General features: G+C 40.8%; 1 protein-coding gene and 1 non-coding gene across 3 annotated transcripts in view; one reads left to right on the top strand and one right to left on the bottom strand.

Moving 5' to 3' along the window:
* The window catches only part of P4HA1 (prolyl 4-hydroxylase subunit alpha 1), a 104,136-nt gene extending 85,490 nt beyond the window's left edge, over positions 1-18,646 (top strand). For both annotated transcript variants that reach the window (XM_002718425.5, XM_002718426.5), the window contains exons 12-15: positions 1,946-2,011; positions 14,930-14,998; positions 15,431-15,527; positions 17,624-18,646. In XM_002718425.5, the coding sequence (XP_002718471.1) occupies positions 1,946-2,011; positions 14,930-14,998; positions 15,431-15,527; positions 17,624-17,694 (303 nt within the window). In that variant the 3' untranslated portion in view covers positions 17,695-18,646. The remainder of the gene's footprint in view (positions 1-1,945; positions 2,012-14,929; positions 14,999-15,430; positions 15,528-17,623) is intronic.
* On the bottom strand, positions 1,317-1,441 carry LOC127484277 (small nucleolar RNA SNORA19). Its single transcript, XR_007911158.1, has one exon. It is a non-coding gene; the product is annotated as a small nucleolar RNA SNORA19 (small nucleolar RNA).
* Positions 18,647-19,917: the final 1,271 nt, after the last annotated feature.

Below are 19,917 nucleotides of genomic sequence, written 5' to 3'. Positions count from 1 at the left end.
TGGAACACTGGCTATTGCAGCAGCTGGGGAGTGAATCAGATGGAAGATCTCAGTCTGCCCTTCAATAATAATAATAATAATAAGCACATAAACAAGTCTAGTACCTGCTAATACTAACCGATAGAATAAATAAAGGGGAGAGTGATCCAACATGGGAAGCGAGATACTCAGCAGACTCATAGAATGGCGGATGTCCTAAACAGCACTCTGGCCTCAGAATCAGCCCTAAAGGCATTCCAATCTGGCTGAAAAGCCCATGAGAGTATTTCAGGCATGGAAAGCCAAGATACTCTGGCCAAAAAAAAAAAAAAAAAAAAAAAAAACACCTAAATGAAAGATCTCTGTGAGTGAGATCCCAGTGGAAAGAACAGGTCTTCAAAGAAGGAGGTGCCTTTCTCTGAAGGGAGGAGAGAACCTCCACTTTGAATATGACCTTGTCTAAACAATATAAGAGTCGGAGAACTCAAGGGGCTTCCATAGCCTTGGAAACTCATGACTGGTGCATAGGGAGATTACTGATGCCATAAACAGGAGTGTCAATTTGTAAAGTCAACAACAGGAGTCACTGTGCACTTACTCCTCATGTAGGATCTCTGTCCTTAATGTGCTGTACATTGAGACTTAATGCTATAATGAGTACTCAAACAGTATATTTCGCTTTGTGTTTCTATGGGGGTGCAAACTGTTGAAATCTTTACTTAATGTATACTAAACTGATCTTCTGTAAAAAAAAAAAAAAAAGAAAAAAAAAAAGAAATTAATTCCCAACTTGACTCTTGCTGGGATTAAACATGACAATAGGTCTGATCTGATTTCATCATCATTTAAAAAATCATCTATTATTTTTCACTTTATGTTTGTGTGGGAGCTAACTGTTGAAATCTTTACTTAATGTATGCTAAACTGATCTTCTGTATATAAAGAGAATCGAAAATGAATCCTCATGTGAATGGAAGGGGAGAGGGAGTGGGAAAGGGGAGGGATGAGGGTGGGAGAGATGTTATGGGGGGGAAGCCATTGTAATCCATAAGCCGTACTTTGGAAATTTATATTCATTAAATAAAAGTTAAAATAATAATAATAATAATAATAATAATACTGCCCAATCCTGTCCTTAAAAGAATAGTAAAGTAGCATGTGGGTTTTTTTTTTTATTGCTGAGTAGTGTTCCATGGTATGGATTTACCAGTTTAGACATTACTCTTTGAAGGATGCTTGGATGCTTTTCTGTTATTTAAAAATAAAGATGTATATAAATTTCCATGTGAAAAATATGATTTCATTTTTCTGGGATACATGTTAAGAGATTATGTGGTGTCTGTCTTAAAGAGACTGGCAGCATTACTACCTATTCTGCTAATTAACCTTCAACTCTTTGTATAGCACATAAGAAATAATACTGTTCACACATACAAAGAAAGCAGGACAATGAAATGTGCAGTATGCTAAGAGATTATATAGCTTTTTAAAATTAAGATTTATATAACTAAAAATGAATTTTCCAGGCTAATTAAAGTGATGTCTAAAAGAATGACAACCGTAATAGCAGTTAATGATTGAGTGGGTCATTAGTTGAAAATAAATCTCATGTTGTTTTACCCATAGGGAGTAAGTTTCATGAATATAGCTAAGAAGTGGCTCTGATGTCTTATTATCCTGGAAACTAAAACTATATGTTTTGATTTCTTATATGCAGTTAATAGGTACTCGCTCTCAAATAATTTCCCTGCCCTGGTCTTGTCAAAATTATCTGGTATATATACTGACCCAGTAATCAATAAGCATTTGAGTGCCTGATGTAAATAGTGCACATGACATTATTGGGGAACTTTTTGGGGTTATTTTTTGCATATTCTTTAGCATATTACTACGGATGTTTTGTTGCCACTAGACAATTTATATTGCTAAATTTTAAACCATTGAATTTGCTGTGTTTTATTCACAGAAAGATGAACCAGATGCTTTCAAAGAGCTGGGGACAGGAAATAGAATTGCTACATGGCTATTTTATGTAAGTTAAAATTTTTATTTTGAGACTTAGTCAAATAAATTATTTTCATGTGTTGTTTGTTCTCATACCTCTTATTAACTAGATAGTTTAAAGTTTTTGAAACTGAGTAAAGAGAGTTAAGAATTTTATTGTATTTGTAACTCTTTCAAACTGTAGTGTAGATGTTCATTGTAGAAAGTTTTGAAAAAACCTGAAAAAGGTTGTGGCATAGTGGGTTAAGCTACCATCTGCAACACCAGCATCTCATGTGAGCACTGGTTCAAATCCTAGCTGCTCCATTTTCCATCCAGCTCCTGCTAATGGCCTGGGAAAGCAGCGGAAGATGGACCAAGTGCTTGGGCCCCTGCACCCACGTGGGAGACCCAGAAGAAGCTCACGGCTCCTGGCTTCCTCCTGGCCCTGTCCTGGCTGTTGGACTCCCATTAGGGGAGTGAACCAATGAATGGAAGACATTTCTTTCTCTACTTTCCCTCTTTCTCTAACTCTGCCTTTCAAATAAATAAAATAAATCTTAAAAAAAGAGAGCAAAAAAAACTTGAAGAAAATTAAAATCCGGATAGTCCTACTACTTGGAGATAGTCTATAGGCCAAAATATTAACTTTTCATTTATTTACATATAACATATAGGAATCTATGTATATGAATTTATATGTTTACATATTTTAGTAAAATTATAAATTAAATTTTATATCAGAAGAATGTGTAAATTATTGTATAACTTAATACATTTTTATAAAGTGAACACATTTGATATAATCAGCATGTAAATCAAGAAATAACATCTTACAACACTGAAGAAACCCCCTCAAGGGTAACCACTTTCATAAAGTTTGATCATAGTTTTTGTTCCAGCTATCTATTACTATATAACAAATCAGTACAGAACTGAATCATTTGAAACAATGACAATTACTTTATTATTAGCTCTCACAGTTGTGAAGTTGACTGGGCTCAACTTACATAGTTCCTTCTCCAGATCGTTTATTTGCAGTTAAGATGTCTGGCACTGGGGTCATCTTGAAGTTGAGGCTAGCTATTTGCCAACATACCTACAATTCAGGCCAGTGCTTGTCACCCAGGCTTCTTTGCATTATGTGACTGGACTGTACAAGTAAGCATCTGAAAAGAATAATGCAAATTTAAGGCATTTTTCTGGCCTAGCTTCAGAAGTCATATAGTGCTATTTCTGCTGTATTGTATTAATTGAAACAATTAAAAAGGTCTGCCTAGCTTCAGTGGGAGGAAATATAGACCCTACCACTGAAGACAAATGTTATAAGAACATGTAAAATGAGACATTTTGGGACATATATTTGAAAGGCAAAGCAGGAGAGGGAGAGATCTTCCATTTGTTGGCTCACTCCCAAATGGCACAACAGCCAGGTCTGGGGCATGCTTAAGCCAGGATCCTGGAAATCCATCTTGGTCTCCCACATGGGTGGCAGGGTCCTAAGCACTTGGGCCATCCTCCTCTGCTTTCCCAGGAAGCTGGATTGGAGGTGAAGCAGCTGAGACTCAAGCTGGCATTTCAGTATGGGATGCAGGTTTTGCAAGAGGTGGCTTAACCTGGTGTCATACCACACCTCCAGCCCCCCGGGACATGTATTTAAACAATGCTATCTGTTCCACTTTCGGTTATTAATAATTTATTTGTTATTAATTTTGCTTATTTTATTTCCTTTCTATCCCTTACCCCCATTTAAATTATATGAAACTGTATCTCTTTGTAATGTGCAGTATTCCACTCCTGACCATTATCCTGTCTCTCAATTTTTTGCTCTCCCTCCCGTCTTTCCTGTTTTTCTACTATTAATGTACATTCCTCATCTTTCTCCCACCTTCACTACATGTATCCTTCTCATAACTCCTTTGTGTTTCTGAAAGGATGTAAGGAATGTTACAAAGATTCATATAAAACAAATTAGAGAGACAAACATTGCAGGAAAAATGAGGGAAAAAAGCAAAATAAACAAATTTGTACTGTGAAGAGTTATATAATTTCTGAAGGTAAGCTCTCCATAGAGGTTGTGTCAACTTATAACCTGCCTTTTAGTGGGACTTATTTGTTTCAGGATTTATTTATTTGGGGCAGGTGCTGTGGCATAGCTGATGAAGCTACCTCCTGCAGCACCGGTATCCCCTATGGAAACTGCTTTGAGCCCCAGCTGCTCTGCTTCTGATCCTGCTCTCTGCTAATGCACTTGGGAAAGCAGAGGAAGGTGGCCTGAGTGCTTGGGCCCCTGCACCCATATGGGAGACCCAGAAGAAGCTCCAGGCTTTGGAATGGTCCAGCCTGAGCTGTTGTAGCCATTTGGGAAGTCAACCAGTGGATGGATGATCTATCACCAGGCACCCCCCTTTCAAAAAAAGTAAATCAGTCTTTAAAAAAAATTTATTGGGCCAGCGCCACGGCTCACTAGGCTAATCCTCCACCTGCGGTGCCAGCACCCCGTGTTCTAGCCCCAATCGGGGCGCTGGATTCTGTCCCAGTTGCTCCTCTTCTAGTCCAGTTCTCTGCTGTGGCCCGGGAGTGCAATGGAGGATGGGCCCTGCACCCGCATGAGACATGAGGAGAAGCACCTGGCTCCTGGCTTCGGATCAGCACGGTGCGCCGGCCGCAGCAGCCATTGTAGAGTGAACCAACAGAAAAAGGAAGACCTTTCTCTCTGTCTTTCTCTCTCTCTCACTGTCTAACTCTGCCTGTCACAAAAAAATTTATTGGAGAGACAGATCTTTTCTTGGTTGGATTACTCCCTAAATGACCATAATGGTCAGGCCATACCAAAGCCAGAAGCCTGGATATCTAGCTACATCTCCCATGTAGGTGGGATAGGTCCAAGCACTTGGGTTCTTTTCTGCTGCTTTCCCAGGCGCGTTAGCAGGGAGCTGGATCAGAAGTGGAGCAGCTGGGACTTGAACCAGTGCTCATATGGGATGCCAGCATTGAAGGCAGCAGTTTACCCTGCTGTACCACAATGCTGGTCTCACTATATTTAGGAAATGTTTGGCAGCCTTTTTTTTTTTTTTTTTTTAAGATTTATTTATTTGTCTTAAAGACAGAGTCTCAGGGTAGAAAGGAGAAGGGAGAAAGAGAAACTCTTCCATCATTGGTTTACTTCCTAAATCGCTGCAACACTGAAGTCTAGACCAGGCCGGAGCCAGGAGCTAAGAACTCCATTTGGGTCTCCCATATGGGTGACAGAGGTCCTCGTACTTGGGCTGTCTTCCTCTTCCTTCCTAGGCGCATTAGCAGGAAGCTGGATCAGAAGTAGAATAGCTGGGACTTGAAGATGCACTCCAGTATGGGATGCTGTGCATCACAAGCACTGCACTGCAGTACCAGCTCATCATTCACTGTACCTCATTCACTTACCAGATTGGTAGTTGTGACTTGACTTTGCGTTTCTTTTATTAGAGAGGTTGAAGATCTTTTCAGACGTTTAGGAGGCACTCATGCTAACTTCGTTTCTGTGTTTCTTATTTTTCTTTTTTCTTTATGAATATTGATACTATATTGCTTGATCCTTATATGTATTATAGTAACTATTAGGTTGATCGTTTTTCCCTCTTACTGATGCTAGCAATTTGAATATGCCAAAGAAAAGATGTAGAGTGCTTCCTTTAAGTGAAAAGGTGAACTTTCTCAACTTTAAGGGAAAAAAAATGACAGCAGTAGGCCGGCGCCATGGCTCACTAGGCTAATCCTCCGCCTTGTGGCGCCGGCACACCGGGTTCTAGTCCCTGTCGGGGCGCCAGATTCTGTCCCGGTTGCCCCTCTTCCAGGCCAGCTCTCTGCTGTGGCCAGGGAGTGCAGTGGAGGATGGCCCAAGTGCTTGGGCCCTGCACCCCATGGGAGACCAGGATAAGTACCTGGCTCCTGCCATCGGATCAGCATGGTGCACTGGCCGTTGGAGGGTGAACCAACAGCAAAGGAAGACCTTTCTCTCTGTCTCTGTCTCTCACTGTCCACTCTGCCTTTAAAAAAAAAAAAAAAAAGACAGCAGTGGCCAGAGTTGGGCTAATCCAGAGCCAGGAGCTTCTTCCAGGTCTCCTATATGGGTGCAGGGGCCCAAGCACTTGGGACATCTTCTACTAGTTTTCCAGGCACATTAAAAAAGGCATATTAAAAAAAAATTCCATGCCCAGCTTTTACATAATTTGTACTTTATAGGTTTATTTATTTATTTATTTTTGATAGGCAGAGTTAGAAGCAGCATCCATTGGTTCACTCCTCAAATGGCCACAATGATAGGGGCTGAGCCAGGATGAAACCAGCAGCCAGGAGCTTCTTCCGGGTCTCCCCTGTGGGGGCAGGGGCCCAAGGACTTGGGCCATCTTCACTGCTTTCCTATTCAGATTAACTGGGAGCTCAATCAGAAGTAGAGCAGCCAGGACTTGAATGGGTGCCCATGTTGGATGCAGGCATTGCAGGTGGTGGTTTTACCCACTACACCGAACACTGGCCCCAGTGTTCATTTTCCATGACATTTTTAAGACTTCCCATATAAGAGTGCCAATTTGAGTTCCAGCTTCTGTTTCTTATTTAGTTCTCTATTAATGTGCCTGGGAGGCAGTCGGTAATTGCTCAAGTACTTGAGTTCTTGCCAACCACATGGGAGACTTGGATGGAGTTCTTGGCTTCAACCTGACCCAGCCCCAGCCAGTTGTTGAAAGAACCAGTAGGTGGGAGATCTTTACCTCTGTTTCTTCTTCCCCCTTTCTCTTCCTGTGTCACTTTGCCTTTCAAATAAACCTTTTTTTTTTTTTTTTTTTTTTTTTTTTTACGGGCAGAGTGGATAGTGAGAGAGAGAGACAGAGAAAAAGGTCTTCCTTTTTGCCATTGGTTCACCCTCCAATGGCCGCCATGGCTGGCGCATCGCGCTGATCTGAAGGCAGGAGCCAGGTGCTTCTCCTGGTCTCCCATGGGGTGCAGGGCCCAAGCACTTGGGCCATCCTCCACTGCACTCCCTGGCCACAGCAGAGAGCTGGCCTGGAAGAGGGGCAACCGGGACAGAATCCGGCGCCCCAACCGGGACTAGAACCCGGTGTGCCGGCGCTGCAAGGCAGAGGATTAGCCTAGTGAGCTGCGGTGCTGGCCTCAAATAAACCTTGAATAACAATTTTTTCAAACGGACCCACTTTGCACAAACTGTCTTAAGTGCCTTCTTTTTGTTTTGTGACACAGTATGAATCTGTTTATATATTCTTCTTAGAGTGTTTTTAAAAAACGTTCATTCTATCGTATTTCTTTTGCCTGCTTTTGTTGCAAGTGCTTATTCAGTTCATTTAGAAGATTTGTGTTTTGATTCTAAGTTACCTTTATGACTACAACTTTTTATAGTCCTTTAATCTTCTAATTTTTAGTTAATATGTATTGATTCCCTACCATGAGAAATGAAAAACTGATTTCAGTATGGTTTTTTTTCCTGATGTTTTTTCATTTTGTTTAAATATATATTTATCAAGCACCTATAGCTCTTAAGGTACTATTTTAGACACTAAGATCAGCAGAGGGTGAAACAGGTAAATCACTGGCTCCATGGTGTACATTGTAGTTTAACAAAATACATAGCTTCCTCTGTAGTACCTCAACTTACTGATTTTAAGTCCTTGCCCTCTGTAAGAGTAGTGCCTATTCCAATTATGTCCCCATCTCCTTTCCTGCATATTTTGCTAATCACTTTTGCTTTTTGTAGTTTATTTGTATTTCAATTTTTGCAAAACTCAGCAGGATACACAGATCCATAACTATGTAAACAAAAGTCCAAGTGTTTCCAATATTTCAGCATTCAACATTAAACCCCTCTCACAATGCCATATTTTTACTTTATTCTACCAGCACTTAAACACTAGCACTTAATTTTTAATTTTTTTAAAATTGATACTTAAAAGCTATATAATTCTGGGGTACCATGTGTTGTTCTGAAGCATGTATACATTGTGAGATGTCTCTGTCAGGTTAAACATATCCCCTGAAACTGTATGCTAAAATAATTCAGAATCCTTTCTTCTAGCTTTTATGCATTCCATTATCATGATCTGTAGTCATCTTAATGTACAACAGAAATTCACTGAACTATGTAACTCGGTGCCTGTTAGTCATCCTTTTCCTAGCTCTCCCCTCCTCCCTATTTTCCCCAGCATCTGGTAACCACCATTTTACTTACAACTTATATGAGAATAGCTTCTTAAGATTCCATGTATGAAGTCATTCAGTACTTGTCTTTCTATGCCTGGTTTATTTTCACTTACCATAATGGCCTCAAGTTCTATCCACAATGCCACAAATGACAGGATTCCATCTTTGTGGCTGAGTAGTATTGTATTGTGGATGTGTACCACATTTTATTTATTTTTTCATCAGTGGTTGGACACTTAGGTTGTTTCTATTTTTTGACTGTTGTGAATAGTGCTGCAGTAAACATGGGAATGTGGATCTCTTTGAAGGCTGACTTAATATCCTTTGGATCTACGCTGAATAGTGGGGTTGCTTGGCCATATGCTAGTTCTGGTGTGTGTGTGTATGTGGTGTTTTTTTTTTTTTTTTTTTTTTTTTTTTTTTTTTTTTTTTAAGGAAACGTCAGTTTTCCACAAAGGCTGCACTAATTTACATTCCTACCAACAATGTGCATATCCTTGCCAGTACTTGTGCTCCCTCTGTTTTCAATAATAGCCATTCTAACCAGAGTGAGGTGGTTCTGATTTCCATTTTCCTGGTGATTGATGCAGTTGAGTGTTTTTTATACACCTGTTGGCCCTTTGCATGTCTTCTGTTGAAAATTGATCTTTTTATAGCTTCACCCGCTATGTCACAATGCCAGCCCCCTGGGCTTTTCTTCAAAAGGAAACTTTTAAGTCATTCAATCTGCTTACTCATTATTGATCTATTCAGGTAATCTATTTCTTTGATTCATTCTTAGTGAAGTGTTAGGTTCAGGTATTTGTCCATTTCTTTTGGGTTATGAAATTTGATGGCATATGGCTATTCATAATCTATAATAATCCTTTGTGTTTGTATGGTCTCAATTATAATGTTTCCTTTACATCTCTGAATTTATTAGAATGATCTTTTTTTCTTAGTCTGTCTCACTTAAGGGTTTGTCAGTTTATGTTTTGAAGAACCAGCTCTTCATTTTATTGATCTTTTGTCTCTCATTTCTTCTGTGACCTTTATTGTTTCTTTCCATCTATTAATTTTGGGTTCTTGTTTTTCAGGGTCCTTGAGGTGCAGCAATTGTTAATTTGAGTTCTTTTTTTTACATTATAGGCTTTGCTTGCTATAAACTTGCCTCTTAGTATTGCTTTTGCTGTATTCTATATGTTATGGTATGTTCTTTTTTTTAACTTTTATTTAGTAAATATAAATTTCCCAAGTACAGTTTATGGATTACAATGGCTTCCCCCCCCATAACTTCCCTCCCATCTCCCACTCCCTCTCCCATTCCATTCACATCGATTCATTTTCAATTATCTTTATATACAGAAGATCAATTTAGTATATAATAAGTAAAGATTTCATCAGTTTGTACCCACACAGAAACACAAAGTGTAAAATACTGTTTCAGTACTAGTTATAGCATTACTTCACATTGGACAACACATTAAGGACAGATCCCACATGAGCACTAAGTACACAGTGACTCCTGTTGTTGACTTAACAATTTGACACTCTTGTTTATGGCGTCAGTAATCTCCCTAGGCTCTAGTCATGAGTTGCCAAGGCTATGGAAGCCTTTTGAGTTCGCCAACTCAGATCTTATTCAGACAGGGTCATAGTCAAAGTGGAAGTTCTCTCCTCCCTTCAGAGAAAGGTACCTCCTTCTTTGATGGCCCCGTTTTTTCCAAAGGGATCTCACTTGCAGAGATCTTTCATTTAGGGTGTGTGTGTGTGTGTGTGTGTGTGTGTGTTTGGGCCAGAGTGTCTTGGTTTTCCATGCCTAAAATACTCTCATGGGCTCTTCAGCCAGATCCGAATGCCTTAAGGGCTGATTCTGAGGCCAGAGTGCTGTTTAGGACATCTGCCATTCTATGAGTTTGCTGTGTATCCCGCTTCCCATGATGGATTGTTCTCTCCCTTTTTGATTCTATCAGTTAGTATTAGCAGACACTAGTCTTGTTTGTGTGATCCCTTTGACTCTTATCAGTGTGATCAGTTGTGAACTGAAATTGATCACTTGGACAGTGAGATGGCATTGGTACATGCAACTTTGATGGGATTGTATTGGAATCCCCTGGCACATTTCTAACTCCACCATTTGGGGTGAGTCCGATTGAGCATGTCCCAAATTGTACATCTCCTCCCTCTCTTATTCCCACTCTTATATTTAACAGGGATCACTTTTCAGTTAAATTTAAACACCTAAGAATAATTGTCTGTTAATTACAGAGTTCAACCAATAGTACTAGAACAAAAAAAAAAAAATACTGAAAGGGATAAAGTATTACATTGTACATCAACAGTCAGGGCAATGGCTGATCAAGTCACTGTTTCTCATAGTGTCCATTTCACTTCAACAGGTTTCCCCTTTGGTGCCCAGTTGTCGCCGATCAGGGAGAACATATGATATTTGTCCCTCTGGGACTGGCTTAATTCACTCAGCATGATGTTTTCCAGATTCCTCCATTTTGTTGCAAATGACCGGATTTCATTGTTTTTGACTGCTGTATAGTATTCTATAGAGTACATGTCCCATAATTTCTTTATCTAGTCTACTGTTGATGGGCATTTGGGTTGGTTCCAGGTCTTAGCTATTGTGAATTGAGCTGCAATAAACATTAATGTGCAGACCACTTTTTTGTTTGCCAGTTTAATTTCCTTTGGGCAAATTCCAAGGATTGATATGGCTGGGTTATGGTAGGGTTATCTTCAGGTTTCTGAGGAATCTCCAGACTGACTTCCATAGTGGCTTGACCAGTTTGCATTTCCACCAACAGTGGGTTAGTGTCCCTTTTCCCCCACATCCTCTCCAGCATCTGTTGTTGGTAGATTTCTGAATGTGAGCCATTCTAACCCGGGTGAAGTGAAACCTCATTGTGGTTTTGATTTGCATTTCCCTGATTGCTAGTGATCTTGAACATTTTTTCGTGTGTCTGTTGGCCCTTTGGATTTCCTCTTTTGAAAAATGTCTATTGAGGTCCTTGGCCCATCTCTTAAGTGGGTTGTTTGTTTTGTTTTTGTGGAGTTTCTTGATTTCTTTGTAGATTCTGGTTATCATTCCTTTATCTGTTGCATAGTTTGCAAATATTTTTTCCCATTCTGTCGGTTGCCTCTTCACTTTCCTGACTGTTTCTTTTGAAGTACAGAAACTTCTCAATTTGATGCAATCCCAAATGTTAATTTTGGCTTTGACTGCCTGGCTTCTGGGTCTTTTCCAAGAAGTCTTTGCCAGTGCCAATATCTTGCAGGGTTTCTCCAATATTCTCTAATAATTTGATGGTGTCGGGTCGTAGATTTAAGTCTTTAATCCATGTTGAGTGGATTTTTGTTACAGTATGTTCTTAACATTTGCTTCAAGAAATTTTTCAGTTACCTTCTTAATTTTTACCTGGATTCATTAGTTGTTCAGAAATAATCCACATGCATTTATATAGTTTCCAAAGTTTTCTTTGTTATCGATTTCTCATTTTATTAACATCGTAGCCAGAAAAACTACTTGATATGATTTCAATTTTAAAAAATACGTTGAGCTGGCGCCGTGGCTCAATAGGCTAATCCTCCACCTAGTGGCGCCAGCACACCGGGTTCTAGTCCCGGTCGGGGTGCCGGATTCTGTCCCGGTTGCCCCTCTTCCAGGCCAGCTCTTTGCTGTGGCCTGGGAGTGCAGTGGAGGATGGCCCAAGTGCTTGGGCCCTGCAACCCCTGGGAGACCAGGAGAAGCACCTGGCTCCTGCCATCGGATCAGCGCATTGCGCCGGCAGCGCGCCAGCCGTGGCGGCCATTGGAGGGTGAACCAACGGCAAAAGGAAGACCTTTCTCTCTGTCTCTGTCTCTCACTGTCCACTCTGCCTGTCAAAAAAAAAGTTGAGATTGGTTTTGACAATAACATTTTTTTAAGTCATTTTAAGATTTAACCCTTTATTGGGACAATTTCATCTGTTCCCATTTAAGGTAACCATTCTGATACTTGTTTGGTAACTGTATCATGGTTCCTTTGTTTCTTTCTGCCTCATCATTATCTTTTGTGGTTAACTGATTTTTCCTTACTAGTGTTTTGATTCTTGGTAGTCTATTACGATTTTTGTTTTATGGTTCCTTTGAGGTTACAAACATCTTTTGGTTATACTAAACTATTTTGAAATGATAGCAACTTCACATTGATAATGGAGTTTAAAGTAAAGAATATTAACAACAAACTTGACACTCATGCTTTCCTCCCATTTTGAATTTCTGAAGTCCCATTTTAAACCTTACATCTTGCTATCTGTGAACATACTGCAGTTAAATTATTTTGTGTTTTAGGCTTCACACTGAAGATATGAATGGTTTATCTGTAGTTTCTCCTACAAATGAGGTTTCTATCTTCAGTTTGAAGAACTCCACTTATTATCTCTTATAGGACAAGTCTGGTGGTGAAAAACTGTTTTGGCTTTTGTTTTCTCCTTCATGTACTTGGACTGGGTACAGTATTCTTTGTTGGCGGTTTTTCCTTCAAAGATTACATTCAGTCTTTTCTGGCCTATAAGGTTTCTATGGAGAAGTCTGTTCTCAGGTGATTAGAATGCCCATAGGTATTACTTCCTTTCTCTTGCTGCTTTGAAAATCCTCTTTTTATCTTTATAATATATCTTGGAATAGACTTGGTTAAGTTCAATCTCTTGTGACTTTTGCCCTATTTGCATCTTTGTCTCAGTTTGGAAAGTTTTTTACTCCTTTGACTGCATTTTAATATAGTCTGTCTTTGAGTTCAATAATTCTTGTTTGATCCGCTTAGCTTCTATCACAATTTTAATTTTGCATAGTGTACTTTTCAGCTCAAGAAATTCTTCAAAAATATTTGAAATGCATAATGGCGGAGGGAGGGAGAGGCAGAGATTTTCCACCTGATAGTTCACTCCCCAAATGGCCACAGCTGGGCCATTCCAAAGCCAGAAGCCAGGAACGGCATCTGTGTCTCCCAGGTGGCTGACCATGGTCTCAAGAACTTGAGCCATTTTCTACTGCCTTCCCAGGCACATTTCCAAGGAGCTGGATCAAAAAACAGAGGGGCCAGGACTTAGTTCTAATAAGGGATGCCACCATTGCAGGCAGTGGTTTAACCTACTCAGCTGCAAATTTTTTAAATTTTAAAAATTATTTCCATCTCTGCTAAGTTTGTTCTAAAGTTAAATCAATCCTCATTTTATTGAAGCTCATTTTAAGTCAAAGGACTTAAAATCAGTCCTTTGATTTCTCAGAGTTTGCAGGTGTAATTGCTGGTACTTTATTCATTATATAAGGTCATGATTTCTTCAAAAAGTTTTTGATGCTTGTTGGCATATGACATCATCTGCACGTTGCAGGATTAGGTTTATTCTAGTCTTAGCTATCTGGCTTTGGTTTTGCCTGTTCTTCCAGAAATTTTCAGCAGTCTGCTTGTTTCTCTGAGTCTGTGGGCACTTAACATCAACTAATGCTGAAATAGCCCAAGTTCACATTTACCATGAATCCTCTATTGGTGTGTTGTCACTATTTCAGCAGTAGAGGGCGTTCAAAATACAGATTTGTCCAAATTCTGCAGCTGTGTTCCTCCAGATTTGCTGGGGGAGTGTTCAAGAAATGTGTGGCCTCATAGGAAAGGCCCAGATGACTGGCCACAGTCGCCATTTATGTAAAGGCACCATGGGATCCTGCCCCGATTTGATCTCACTAAGGAGGGACTAGCAATTGTCCAGGCTCTGATGCAATTGCTTTGTAAATCCTCATTTTCTTCCTTCAGATTGACATTACTGTCCTACAATTGTGCTGCCTGGGGTTGGGGAAGGAACAGGGGTAACTAGTCCTTCTACCACCAATCCACAGTGCCAGATTACACCCGGAACCCACTGCCTGCCAAGACCACTGTAGCCAGCCCCGGGTGATGATGGCTGAGTTATATGTCCGAGCAGGTGGGGCACGTGGATGAATCTGGAGGTTCTTTCAGTTTATTGCCCTGCTCCGCAGGGGCTAGAGATTTGCTGTTCCGTGTCTGCTCAGAGTCATGGGAGGTGTGATGGGAGCAGTCCCTAGCCTGGGTTGTACCTAGTTCTCAGAGCTGAAGTGAGGTCTGTGTAATTTTGGAAACTTGTGCTAAGCTTGCCTACGGCAGGCAGTGAGGCCTACATGAGTCCTTCCCATTAGGTTAAAGGCTGCCTGATTCCAAGGCAGGTTGAGTGGCTTTATTGACAAGCACTGGCCTAAGGAGATGAGGATTAATGGGTTCTGTCTCGTACTGGGACTCAGTGCTACAGGTCCACCACTGAGCTCCATGGCAGGGACACATGCTCTTTCTCACTTTGTTCTCCAGTGGCTGGGATCTTAGTCTTGCCTACCAGAGTTGAAGGGAGGAGGATGAGGATCATTCAACTAGTACTTAGCTTGGGGGCAGGTACTCAGCTTGTGGGGCACTGCCTGACTTTGGGTTTCAAGTCTAAGGTCTTTTGCCTAATTCTTTGTCGCTCCCCTAAGCAGGAGGCCAGTCCCTCTGTGTGCATCACTGCTTAGAATTAGGGGAGACAGTTGACTAAGCAGCTCTTTCTCCTGCGGACTTCAGTGTGGCTTGCTGTTCTCATACTGGGCACTGTGCTCTCACTGGCGTCCTTCTTCCTAGAAAGGTGGGTGGGTGCATAAATGGCCATTCCGATTGGCCTCTCTGGGGAAGAGATGGTTGTGGGAGTATCTTACTCGGCTGACAATTTGCTTTAATCCCTCTCAGCCAGCACTTTTGATTTGTCTCTTACAGATGAGTGATGTGTCTGCAGGAGGAGCCACTGTTTTTCCTGAAGTAGGAGCCAGCGTCTGGCCCAAAAAAGTAAGTTTGTTTTTCCCCTGAGGAGGAGAGATACTGGCTTCTTGGTGTTTATTTGGGAAGGGGGTATGTGATCTCATTAATGAATTAAATTTTTCAAGGCACTTTACTTAAGTACTGCATTATCTCTAGATAAAGTTTGTGGTATTTTTGTGGCACAATTTACTATCCACCAGGGATTAGTAATGAAATCTATGTACTCTTGGTAAAGTTTTCATTTCTAAAATTGGTTACATGTATGTTTGCCTCCTCCATATTGCAACGATAAAAAGATCTGTTAACTTTGTCAGATACTCTTTTTTGTCAGGCAGCTTTGTATTAACTTTTTAAAGCTATTTGTTTTCAAAATTATCATAGAGGAGTCCTTCAATGTCAATATCATACAAGGTAATAACGTGACATTTTACTTGGGATAATTTTAATCGTTCTCCATAGGGAACTGCGGTTTTCTGGTATAATTTGTTTGCCAGTGGAGAAGGAGATTATAGTACACGGCATGCAGCCTGCCCAGTGCTAGTTGGAAACAAATGGGGTAAGTGTTTTCTCAAACATCTTCCACCAACTTAACATGGTATGGGATTCCAAACACATTCTTGGTCATACTCTCTTCAAGATTTATTTATTTAAGAGTTAATGTGAGTGAGATCTTCCATCTGCTGGTTCACTCAACAAATGGCTGTGATGACCATTGCAAAGCCAGGAACTCCATCTGGGTCTCCCATGTGAGTAGAAGTCACATATTTCGGCCCTCTTCTGCTGTTTTCCCAGGCACATTAACAGGGGGATGGATCAGAAGCAGAGTCTCTAGGACTTGCAGTGCTTGCATCAGAATGCCATTGAAGTAGGGGCTTAACTTTACCAAAACATCAGCCCATTAGTATCAATTTGTATACAATCAGTTTTGATGATTATTCCAAGAAATATTGACTCAGGGTTGAGTAAGACATTTTCCTTTCAAGTGTTTCACAATCTGAGACACACTAAAAAATAAATTGTAAAATGCAGATGGTGACTCCCTAAGTTAGAGACACCCCCTTCAAACCTGAATTTTAAAATTTGGTCTTGGCCAGCGCCGTGGCTCACTAGGCTAATCCTCCGCCTTGCGGCGCCGGCACACCGGGTTCTAGTCCCAGTCAGGGCGCCAGATTCTGTCCCGGTTGCCCCTCTTCCAGGCCAGCTCTCTGCTGTGGCCCGGGAGTGCAGTGGAGGATGGCCCAAGTGCTTGGGCCCTGCACCCCATGGGAGACCAGGAGAAGTACCTGGCTCTTGCCATCAGATCAGCGCGGTGCGCTGGCCACGGCGGCCATTGGAGGGTGAACCAACGGCAAAAGGAAGACCTTTCTCTCTGTCTCTCTCTCTCTCTCACTATCCACTCTGCCTGTAAAAAAAAAAATTTGGTCTCAAAGGTAGCAGAGTAGTTTTAGGGGGCATCTAAGGGATCAAGCCCAGGGCTAGTGTGAGGCTAGAGTTGAATGTTTAAAGAGATCCTTACTTTCATGGTCATAAAAGTAGAGTGTAAAAAGGTGAAAAATAAATTTTACTCTGTTAATTAACCCCATGTCACTAGTCCCATTTCAAGTATTCAGTAGCTGCAAATGTCTAGTGATTACTGTGAGACATAAGATTAAAGAGTGAGAACTGATTGTCAAGATTTAAATATCTCCCAGATAATTACAAAGCTTGAGGACTTTTTCAGTGAGAAGAGGCTAGTTGAGGAGAGGTCAGTTTAGAAGGCTATTTCCCATCATCTCGAGTGGGTGATGGTGACAGGCTGGACTGAAGCAGAAGAGTTAGGCAGTAAGTTGTAGAGATAGAACAGGCAATTTCATGGGGCTGCATGAGTAAAGACTAGAGGGAAGGGTTGAGAAAGGTGAGGAGTTCGGAATGAAGATTTACAGTTCTGTATTTTGTATGTGTTGATGGTATTGATTGAGTTCTATGAGATACTACATGAGAGGGTAGAAAATAAATTCCTTTTGTGGTACCTTTTGAAAGACTGTCTGAAGGGTGTGCCTTGCAGCACAGTGGTTTCTGCACCATTCTGTATTGGAGAGCCCGAGGTTGAGTCCTGCCTCTGCTTCCCAGAGATGGATCAAATACTTGGGTCTCTGCTCCCCATGTGGGACCTGAGGGAGAGCTGTGCTGCTAGCTTCAGCGTGGCCCAGCCTTGAGTGTTACAGCCACCTAGAGATCATCCATCCTCCAGTTCCCTCCCTGTGTTGTCACTCTGCCTTTTGAATAAGTATTTTTTTAAAGTATATTGGAAGCAAAGAAATACAATGAGCGTGTAACAGCATCCTTTGGAGAGTTTGTGTTCATTCATCTTTGCGTCAAAGATACCTAAAGGCTATACTTTGCAAACAGGTAAAGTGCTCTGTATTCCATTTGTGTCTGATTTCAAGCCTCACCACTGGAAGCTTCAGGAAATGCATACCAACCCTCAAAGACATGTACATCTGTAGTACATAAACCTGTACATGTGTGTGTAGGAAATCTGTTTCCACCATCTATTCAAATTTTTAAGTATTCTCTGCTTTTGTGGTTTTGATTTTTAACTTTTAGCTCATGTTGAAACTATGTTATAGACACTACTGAAATACCTTGTTAAATATTTTTTTCCTCTTACAGTATCCAATAAGTGGCTCCATGAACGTGGCCAAGAATTTCGACGACCGTGCACTTTGTCAGAATTGGAATGACCAAGAGGCCTCCCTCCCTCTCTTGCTGTTCTACACGTGTTTCCTAGGATTAACTTTCCAGAGTTTACAATTGACTAACACTCCATGATTGATTCAGTCGTGAACCTCATCCCATGATTCATCTGTGGACAATCACATTGTGGGTTTTCTTTTTTTAAATCACTACATTGTACATATAAAACCTTGAAGTTCAGGTGGTATCACAGAAGGCAGAATTAAAAATAAGGTATTTTTAATTTTGTTAAAGAACTTTTTGGTTGCAATCAAATTTTAGTACTTCACTACATCTCAGCTGATAGGTAGCAGACGAGAATGTCTGAGGTGATTAGGAAAGAAATGCCCTCCAGTATGTATCCAGGTGTTATCTTCACCTAGGCCGACTTCTGGCTTTCTGAAGATTTGGGATGAACGAGGACTCTAACCTGGGTTCCAGAGGATGTTTGCCTCACCACACACTATGTTGAGTTTTCCCCAAGTCCTCTTTAAGGAAATTATGCCATGTTTTGCCAACTCCCCTCTTTTCCCATTGCCCCTGTGGTAAATTACAGTATTTCAATAAAAAAAAATTTTAAACAAAGTCCTACATTAACACCAGGCCTTTGTCACAAAAATGCTTATCACTTTAAGAGGAGAAACAAGTAGCAGAATTTCTGGACAGAATCATTAGTTATCAATACCATGCCTCTTATTTCTGCAATAGTGGGGTGGCGAGATTAGCATTCTGATTAAACAGATATTGTGCCTTAGGAGACTGGAAGTTTAAAAATGTACAATGATGAGGGAACTGATTTTTTTTAAAAGGTAATCTTTTCTTAAAACGTCAGAATGTTTGTTTTTTAAAAAATCCAAAATGTGTTATAACAATGACCTATTTATGATCTTAAAACTTTTTAAAAAATGATTGTTTCCTGTGTATTTTTCATATTTACATATAAATGTGATAAAGAAATAATGTACGGTGGAATTAACTTATTGCTCTAATACATAGGACTTAGGCTCATATTCTAGGTTTTCACTCACACTAATGTCACGTTGTTACCGAAGAAAAATTTGATTTAGTACCTGGAACCTCAGAGAATCTAAGTCCACCCCTTTCCTCTGCTTGTGGTGTTATCACAGTAGTGGTACTCAAGACTTTCTCCTTTTGAAAATACAGTGTATAGTATAAAGCTGTGAACTTAGTAAAGTATGTTAATTGATCCTTTAACTTTTTACATTACTCATCTTCACATAAGAGCTCTTAACCCCAGATACAATATTTAAGGAAGAATTTAGTTAATTTTCTGGGAAGGTAAATAATTTTTTAAAGATTTATGTGTTTGAAAGGAAGAGTTGAGTTAGCATGACAGAAAGCTTCCATCTGCTGGTTCATTCCCCAAATGGCCTCAATGGCCAGAGTTGAGCTGATCCAATGCCAGGAGCTTATTCCAGGTCTTCCATGTGGGGACAGGGGCCCAACCATTGGGGCCATCTGCTGCTGCTTTCCCAGGTCCATTTGCAGGGAGCTGGATCAGAAGTGGAGCAGCTAGAACATCAGCCAGTGCCCATATTGGATGCCAGCACTGCAGGTGGCAGTTCTACCTGCTACACCACATTACTGGCCCCTAATACTTTAATTTTTAAAAATGAACTGTGAGGGGCCGGCACTGGGGCATAGTAGGCTAGCCTCTGCCTGCAGCACCAGCATCTCATATGGGTGGTTTGTGTTTTGCCTGCTCCTCTTCTGATCCAGGTCTCTGCTTATGGTGGGAAAGCAGTGGAAAATGGCCCTAGTGGCTGAGGCCCTGCACCTGTGTGGGAGACCTGGAAGAAGCTCCTGGCTTTGGATCAGCCCAGCTCTTGCTGCTGCCATTTAGGGGAGTGAAACAGTGGACGGAAGACTTCTGTCTATCCCTGTCTATAACTCTGCCTCTCAAATAAATAAAATTAACTATGAAATTCCTTTCTTCCAGCTACCTTTGGTTCTACTTCAAGTATTTTAATAAGAACTATTTGGATGAAACTGCTGAAGTTTAGATAAAACATGTAGAAAGGGGGTTCAAGGAATGAGAGTATCATAGGGTAATTTATTTGGCCCTTGGCTCAGGCTTCTGATGAGGGATGTTACTGCATGGTCGGTCACAAGGTGAACAGAACAAGCTGTTCGCTCAGGTCTCCTCCTGTACAGCCATTGAGCTCCAACCACATGCCCTCATCTAATCCTAGTGACTGCCAGATACCATC

The sequence above is a fragment of the Oryctolagus cuniculus genome, chromosome 15 (genome assembly GCF_964237555.1).
Source record: "Oryctolagus cuniculus chromosome 15, mOryCun1.1, whole genome shotgun sequence".
Taxonomy (NCBI): Eukaryota; Metazoa; Chordata; class Mammalia; order Lagomorpha; family Leporidae; genus Oryctolagus; species Oryctolagus cuniculus.
Note: the sequence above shows the minus strand (reverse complement) of the source record. Positions and strands in the feature narration are given on the sequence as shown.